Source organism: Grammomys surdaster, unplaced genomic scaffold (assembly GCF_004785775.1).
Source record: "Grammomys surdaster isolate TR1022 unplaced genomic scaffold, NIH_TR_1.0 133, whole genome shotgun sequence".
Classification (NCBI taxonomy): domain Eukaryota; kingdom Metazoa; phylum Chordata; class Mammalia; order Rodentia; family Muridae; genus Grammomys; species Grammomys surdaster.
Genome location: NW_021604591.1, coordinates 2,676,391 through 2,684,970, shown reverse-complemented (window position 1 = coordinate 2,684,970; position 8,580 = coordinate 2,676,391). Strand labels below are relative to the sequence as shown.

The following is an 8,580-nucleotide window of genomic DNA, read 5'->3' as shown; positions in this document are numbered from 1 at the left end:
TGACGTGGTGTGGTTTGGAGGATGGGCCCTGGACTGACAGGAAAATCTACATCACAGCTCCCTGATGGCCATTGGAAGCCAGAAGCCCCCAAAGACACCTTGACCAGTGGCTTTACTTGTATATTTCTCTATCTTCCAGTGCGACCCTTATATCAAGATCTCCATAGGGAAGAAATCGGTGAGTGACCAGGATAACTACATCCCTTGCACCCTGGAGCCTGTATTTGGAAAGTAAGTGGGAAGTGCCTTGGGCTTTGGGTAGAGGGGCTGCTAAGGATCGCTCACAGATGTGGCTCCCACTACTTGAAAAGCGTCTATTTCTTTGGGCAGATGTTTATCTTGGATCTTTTATGTCTGTGAGCTCAGACTTGAACCCTATCGGGAGCTTCTTGCTAAGCACAGAAACAGTTACCTCAAAGACTATGAGCGCTCAGAAGATGCACTTCCTATAGCATAGACTTCCCATCAGTGGAAGCATAGACTTCACCCCACTTTCCCTTTACAGTCTTACCTGACTGGTACATTTGTCCAAAGGAGGACATTACCATTAGGTCTTACCCATTTTCCACCAGTGTCCCTTACTGTCCCCATCTATCCTAAATGCCAAGTCACCAGCAGTCACTCTCTTAGTGCCCACATGCTTCTGTGGTAGGCAGCTAGGGGATGCAGGGAGACTGAGACAGTCAGGGCACATGACTAAGAGCAGTGGAAGAGGGCTGAGTGCTATGGTTGGTGGGTGGCTCCAGGGTTCTGTTTGGTCATGAGTGTGTTGGGGTGAGAGAGGCCTTTGGCTGTTATTTCTCTAGCACATGTAGAATCCTGGTCTCCCCAAGTAGCAAATAACACATTGTATTCATATGCTGGTGTCTGTTTGGTAAGTTGAGGTCACTTTACCTTCAGAAACAGTTTCCCACCATGATTAGGAGATAAGGAATGGTAGATAGAAGAGGTTTGATGAGCTCTGACAGCTGGTACAGAGCTCGTAGTTATGGTGAGGACACACACACTCTCTCTCTCTCTCTCTCTCTCTCTTTCTCTCTCTCTCTTTCTCTCTCTCTGTATGTGTGTGTGTGTAGACTTCACAGGAGCTCCTTCCCAAGAGCCCTTTCCATAAGCTTTCCTTCTATGCCATCTTGGAAACTGTTCTAGGAGTTCCTGAAAGTAGCCCTCAATCACGCCCTCAGTAGCAGAGTTTCGTATCTCTGTCTCCTGGTGCCATGGTAGAAACAGACGTCAATGTTGTGTTCCATCTCATTGTCTATTCATTATGGGGTGCATGAACCAGGTAGCTCAGATTTCAAAATGCTGGCTCGCATCTACACACACACACACACACACACACACACACACACACACACACACACGCACAGAGAGAGAGAGAGAGAGAGAGAGAGAGAGAGACAGAGAGAGAGAGACAGACAGACAGACACAGATAGACACAGAGACACAGAGAGAAACGGAGAGACAGACAAGGGGCAGGGTGCATAGAGGCATGCCCGATACAGCTGCACTGCGGGTGGGTTGTTTTAGGAGCGACAGGGGATCTGAGGAGGGTCATGTCCGTAGGACAGCTTTCAATCTCCTACCCCTTGACTCCCCACTGGGTGGATACCATTGGGCTTGCAGTGTCCTTGATGCCACCGGCCCTCCTGCAGGATGTTTGAACTCACCTGCACTCTACCTCTGGAGAAGGACCTGAAGATCACACTCTATGACTATGACCTGCTCTCCAAGGATGAGAAGATTGGGGAGACAGTCATTGACCTGGAGAACAGGCTGCTGTCCAAGTTTGGGGCTCGATGTGGGCTCCCCCAGACCTACTGTGTGTAAGTACCCAAGGCTGGCTGTGGGCTCCCACAGACCTACTGTGTGTAAGGGGCCACAGCTGGCTGCTTCCCAGTGGCCAGCCAGCCATCCTGATTGTTAGCACTAGGGTCCAGCCCTAGAACCCAATGTGGAGCCCAGATGTTTCCATTCTACAGATGAGGAAACAGAAGCTTGTAACTAGGAAAATTAGAACTTGAATCTGTTATCTGGCTATGTTATCACAATTCGGCCTTGCTACCCCCCCTTTTTTTTTGAGGCAGGATTACAGTGTAGCCCTGGCTGTTCCAGAACTCACTCTGTAGACCTGGCTGGCCTTGGACTGAGAGATCCACCTGCCTCTGCCTCCTGAGTGTAAGATTAAAGGTGTTCACTACCATGTCTGGCTTCAGTCTCTTGTGACACACACTGAGGTCTGCATGGCACTGGGTACCCAGAAGGAGAGATGGGTGAGGACAGAAAGAAGGAGAGGAGAAGACAGTACAAAAACCAAGCTTCAGCTGGGTCTGAGGGAGTCCTGTGACTGCCAAGGGCAGTTGTGTATAGAGTTTGAGTTCCAGTTTCATGTGTGCTTCAGTCCTTTGCTCTTTGGGATTCTGTTTCCTCGTCAGTGAAGTGGGGATGCTGAGCTATCAGAGAGGGCACCAGCTGTGACAGTGGAGCGTGGGCAATGCTGTGTGAGTGTGGGGTACAGAGACTCCTGAAAGCCCCTCGCTCTGTGAGTGTCTCACCTTAGTCTTGTACTTGACCCTTAGCTCTGGACCAAATCAGTGGAGAGACCAGCTCCGTCCCTCCCAGCTCCTCCACCTCTTCTGCCAGCAGCACAGGGTCAAGGCCCCCATGTACCGGACAGACCGCGTGACGTTTCAGGATAAGGAATACACCATTGAGGAGATAGGTGAGCTGCCCTTTGGCCCCAACCCAGGGCTCTTCGTCTCATCATAAAGGCCCAGGTGGACACCCCCGCCCCAATCAGCCGAGTAAAGGAGTATCTGTTTGTGGGTCAGAGGTCAGGGAGCCAGGATCAGAACTCTGTCCAGAACCATGGTGAAGTCATCCAAGGATGTCCTGGTTAGCATTGATTGTCAACTTGTCATGGCCCAGAGTAATCTGAGAGGAGCCTCAGTTGAAGAATCGTCTAGATCAGATTGGTTTATGGCCATGTCAGTGAGAGATTGTCTTGATTGATGCGCAAGGGCTCAGCCCACTGTGGGCGGCGCCATGTCTAGCGAGGTGGACCTGGGCTGTGAAAGAAAGCAAGCCAGCCTGAGCTGGTGAGTGGGCCAATAAGCAGAAACCTCCATGGTTTCTCTACAGTTCCTGTGCTGACTGCCTCTCCATGATAGATTGTAACCTGGAAGTGTAAGCCAAATCAGCCCTTCCTTTGCTGTGTCGCTTTTGGACAGAGTGTTTTATCACAGCAAAAGGAAGCAGACTAGAGCAGAAGCCAAGATTTCAGGCAACTGTGAACCAGGTTGAGGTCAGGGGCCTGTCTTCTTTCAGCTTTGGTGGTAGCTTGTGGTATGTCTACCTCTGAGGCGCTCTTCTCATGAGTTGTGCTAACCTCCTTGCTTGACCTTGGAGAACATTTCCAACCCTCTGCACGTAAGCATCCAGGGGACAGCTAACAGCCTTGCCACACCCCATCCCTGCCCTTAGCTCTGCCCAATGTAGTAGCTGAGATGCCCCACCACATGCTCCCCATGTGTCTGAGATACCCATACTCCTACATCGCCCACCCAGAGCAGTTCCAACTCCCTGAGGTGTTTACAGGCTCAGCTGGCCCTGCGCCTCCTGCTTGTTGCAGAGATGTTTGATGTCAGGGCTGGTGCTGAGGTTATAAAAGGAAATGACGGCTTTGATGCCTGGGCCCCATCCCCTCCTCCTTGCTCTGTGTTCCTGACTCTCCCAGGGCTTGAGCCAGGCTCAGCCATTAAGAATGTGCATCTGGTTGAGGGGGAGTCTCATTTCCTCTGGGGGCACCCGCTGCTCTGCCAGCAACTTTAGCACAGGGGCTCTAGGTCATTAAATCCTGAAGTCCAGCATCTGCCTCATCTTATATATGAAGCTGTTGGGGCCAGGGGTACTTAATGACCTGCCTGAAGCCACCAGCCAGCTGGGTGCAGGCCACACTCCTGGCTCTGAAGCACACACTGAATGACAGTGTGTGTGGCTCAAAAGAACAGTGACCCAACAGCCCACGAGAGTGGGCTTCTTCCCGTCCATGCTACCTGTCTCCAAGTCATCCCCTGGTGGTGGAGGAGCTGTCCCACAGGTAGCAGACAGCAGAAGAAGCATGCATTCACCTTTTCTAGATGGGCAGGAGCTCAGCTGCCCAGATGCCCAGGTGGAGGGCTTCTGCAGGGTCCATGTCTGTGAAGTGGGGATGGCAGTGATACTCCGCTGCTCGGGTCCTTCTAGGGGTCAGGTAGGCTCACATTTATGTGAGCAGTGCGTGGCCCGTGAGTCCTTTGTAGAAGTGTTTGCTGTGATTTCTGCGCGTAGCTACTGCCATTCATAGAACAACTCACGTGAACCAGGTCATCGTTCTGGCAGGACTTAGGGGCCACATTTATGGATATGGGTTGCTGGGGCTCGGGGTTGGGAGTAGTTAAGAAGAGATGGATGAGTGGACTTTGCAAGGCAAGGGAGGTTAGTGTGGATGGAAGGGAAGAATTTTCCAGGAGAGGTTTGGTAGAAAGGATGGTGACAGGGAATCTCTATTCAGAGCCTGGGGTCTGTGGGTAGTGATGTTTCCCTCGGAGCAACTGAGGCTTCAGGGCCAGCACAGCGCATCTTTGTGGGGATGGTCTGTGGTGATGAGGGATTCCCTGTTGCTCTCAAGAGTTCCATGTAACCTTCAGAGGAAGGCAGCCCTGGTGTCTTGTCTCTCACGTTCTCATCCACTTTTTCCCCCCACCCTGGGGCAGAGGCTGGCAGACTCCCAAACCCACACCTGGGCCCGGTGGAGGAACGCTTAGCCCTGCATGTCCTTCAGCAACAAGGCTTGGTCCCTGAGCATGTGGAGTCACGGCCTCTTTATAGCCCTCTGCAGCCAGATATTGAGCAGGTAAGTCCTTGCCCTTTGGGCTGTAGAGTCATCAGACACCAGAGTCCTAAGGATAGCCAAAGCAGCCACTTCCTCCATGCTCACCCTCTCCCATGGCTCATATCCTTACAGAGTGGTCCACATGGGCTCTTGGGGCCTATCCCTTACCACCAGGGAAACAATGACAGTTCTTGCTTTAGTCATATGTAGGCCTGGCTTCTGACTTGCCTGAGCATCTGAAGCATTTCTGTTTCAACCTGACCTAAGGGTGTCCTCTGTCTCTGCCATCGTTACTGGTTTAGTCCCAGAAGGTCACCTATACTGAGCTTCAGTTGAGGGCTCGGACTAGATCCAGGAACTCCAGAATGGTAGAGGCCCACAGAGAAAGTAGTTAGGAGGGCTTTGGGGTTGCCTTTCGGAAGATAGGTGAACACAGACAGTAAACTTAATACTGGCATCCAACCCAGGCTGGTTGGAGGAAGCAGGCTCAGCATAGTATGGGGAGAGGGGAGAAAATCCAGGGAAAACTCCAAAGGGTGCCTTTGAGAGAAGCAGACACTTTCTTAGGTTGGTTCCCAGCCCCACAAAGCAGCTCAGGTTAAACCCTCTTGTCTTCCAGCCTCACAATCTTACACATATTATTGAATGGAGGTACTTTTGTTCTTGCATTTTGAGAGAGAGAGAGAGAGAGAGAGAGAGAGAGAGAGAGAGAGAGAGAGAGAGAGAGAGAGAGAGGCAATAGCCTAGGTTTGTAGGGGCCAGGGGCCAGAGAAAGTGACTTCTGTCATAGAGACGCCTTACGATTAAACCCTGGCTTCCTGGCCCTCTGTGGCACTGTACACGCCATTCTCTGCATGCTAAACCTCAGCCGACACATTGCTGTCTCTGAACAGCCTGTGCCTGGAGGGCAATGATCTTTCCTCTGTAGTGGGTCCTACATCGTTCGGTTTAGACTCCTTCTATTCCCGATTGCCAAGCCTCTTTCTAGTAGGCAAGCAGGCAGGCCTGAGTTTCATTTGCTGTGGCCTGGTCCCCAGGTGTGTACTCTAGGCAGGTGTATAGAAACTATGGATATAATGAGGTGTGTGTGTGTGTGTGTGTGTGTGTGTGTGTGTGTGTGTGTGTGTGTAGAACATGAATGAACTGCTGTGTCTTTACAGGGGAAGCTACAGATGTGGATTGACATATTTCCAAAGGTGCTGGGCCGGCCTGGACCTCCCTTCAACATCACCCCACGGAAAGCTAGAAGGTAACAAGTTTGGCCACAGGCTCTAGCTGGACCCAGGCAGAAGGGCTATAGCAACTGCAGGGGAGAGGGAAGAAGCGTGCCCATTGGACAGATTCAGGGCCACTGGGATATTGAAACACAGCTTGTTTGGATCTGGCTAAGGGTCCAGCCAAGCAGACAGAAGAACTCCTTGGATGAGTTGGCCTGTCAGCTGGGGACATCACATCCTTTCCTGGAGCATCCGTGCAGACACAAGTCATTTGCCTTTGCCAGGTTTTATCTGCGTTGTATTATTTGGAACACGAAAGATGTGATCTTGGATGACCTCAGCCTCACGGGGGAGAAGATGAGTGACATCTATGTGAAAGGGTAGGCTTCCATTGTTTTCCACCTGGACCAGCTCATGGCACCTCCCTAGCTCCCAGAGGTTGGGAGACAGGATGCTCTCAGTCAGAGCTGTGGCGTGGAGGTAGAGATACCCTTCCAAGGAGGGTCTCCCAATGGAGTTTTCACCTTTGGGGAATCATTTCCTTCAAATTTCTTTGCGCTAAAATGGCAAGGATGCTCTTGGGGACCACTGAGGCATTAGATTGTCCTACTCTGTGTAGTGGGCTCTGTGTAGATTTCCTGGGAATTCCTTTACTAAGTTCCTTCATCTCCACAACTCTTCACTGGTCCAAGTAGAGGTTGCCCATCTGATAGTGCATGTGGGAAGTGTCCTAAAGTCTGTGGCCTTTGAACTAATGAAGACTGTCCTCTTCCGTGTGTGGCCAGCTGGATGGTGGGATTTGAAGAACACAAACAGAAGACAGATGTACACTACCGATCCCTGGGTGGGGAGGGCAACTTCAACTGGAGGTTCGTGTTTCCCTTCGACTATCTGCCTGCCGAGCAAGTCTGTGCTGTTGCCAAGAAGGTGAGTGGCCCTTGGCCCGGGCACCAGGCTCTGGGGGTGTCACAGTCCTAATGTGATCCCCACCTTTAGCATTACAGCTGCAACCATGACATTCTCTCTCTTCTCCTGCAGCTGTGACCCCTGTCTCTGTCACCCACAGGGGTATCACTACCATCTCTGTACCCTACTTCTCTTTCCTTTTCTGCTAGTATTCCTGTGGCTAGTGTGTTTACCTTCCAGGGTGATCCGTAACTACACAGCACACACATATCACGTAGCCAAGTTCAAGACCTGCTGCTACTGCCTATATTACCATCGCCCCCGCCCCAGTAGCATGGAAGGACCTGGAGTCCGAGGCAGAAGAGTCTGGAGATCCAGCATGGCCATCACAGAGGCAGAGGGTAGAGGCAGCTGTGTACTCCTGAGGGCAAGCATGGCCTGGGACTGGTGTAGAGGAGGGGCTTGGATTCTTAGCAAATTTAGGTCTCATCTGAGTGTTACTCTCTGCAGTCTCAAAGTAGTGGCAGCGTCTTCCCACACCTGTCTACCCTCTGAGGTCAGCAGAGCACATTGCATGGGTACGGGGCAGTGTGGCTCTCCAGCTATGCTGGTTCCAGGAAGGCCCAATGATGCTTTCAATCCCTTCCTCTTTCCTGACACTAATAGCTACCCAGAGGTGTCCCCTGCTCCCAGAGTACATGTCTGCATGTGCTTAGGTCCTATTGGCCTGGTTTCTACCCAGAGGCAGCTCATGTGCCCAGCATCACAGCCTCGGCGGCACCTCTCTGTAGGCTGTAGCATGGCTTCACCTTGAAGAGAAGTGCTTGGCTTCTCTGCCCTCTGAATTATTTTCATCTCATCTTCTCTCTTTGAGCCTCCCCAGCCCAACACACAGACTTATCTGAATCTCAGAGAAACCAAAGCATCCCGCCAAACACTCAGGAACCATCAAAGGGAAAAATATAAATTTATTAGAGTTAAAGGGTAGATTCTTTTACCTAGAGATGGCATTAGGGCCCACCAGAAAAGAAAGCCAAATTTAGTGGCAAAGTTGTGTGTAGTCCAGCAGTGCCCAGGCTCTCTATAAGTTTTGATCTTGCCTTTCCTCCAGGCGTGTGTATTATAAGCCTGTTTCCCTAGTAAGCACATGCTGTGCCTGTCTGAGAGCTCTCATCAAAGGCAGAAGTGCCTCTCCTTTAGCTGTGGACAGGGAGGGTGAGGCTGGGTCGAAGCATCATCTCCACGGCTCAGTGAGCCCTACAAAGAGGGTAGGTCTGGGTGGGGAAACAGAGGCAGAGATGCACATTGGTTGCTTAAATGGGAGGGGCCACAGCATTTTTATCATAATGGGGGATGTGGTCAGGCATGTCTAGTGCAGGGATTTCCTGTTTCCTTGGGTGAGGGGAGAAGGTGATTTGGCACTATGACAAGTGATTGGAGGTGGGTGGGAGAATAGGGAGGAGCTGTAATGATGGGAGATGGGCACACATGCACAAATGCACACATGCTCATGCACATACCCATGCACACATGCCCATGCATATACACCCCTGCACACATGCCCATGCATATACACCCATGCAC

General features: G+C 51.4%; 1 protein-coding gene across 8 annotated transcripts in view; it reads left to right on the top strand.

Moving 5' to 3' along the window:
* The window catches only part of Dysf (dysferlin), a 181,044-nt gene that overhangs the window by 158,535 nt on the left and 13,929 nt on the right, over window positions 1–8,580 (top strand). For all 8 annotated transcript variants that reach the window (XM_028762363.1, XM_028762361.1, XM_028762362.1 and 5 more), the window contains 7 exons: window positions 140–231; window positions 1,656–1,826; window positions 2,580–2,722; window positions 4,755–4,894; window positions 6,034–6,122; window positions 6,375–6,470; window positions 6,876–7,017. In XM_028762363.1, coding sequence (XP_028618196.1) covers window positions 140–231; window positions 1,656–1,826; window positions 2,580–2,722; window positions 4,755–4,894; window positions 6,034–6,122; window positions 6,375–6,470; window positions 6,876–7,017 — 873 coding nt within the window. The remainder of the gene's footprint in view (window positions 1–139; window positions 232–1,655; window positions 1,827–2,579; window positions 2,723–4,754; window positions 4,895–6,033; window positions 6,123–6,374; window positions 6,471–6,875; window positions 7,018–8,580) is intronic.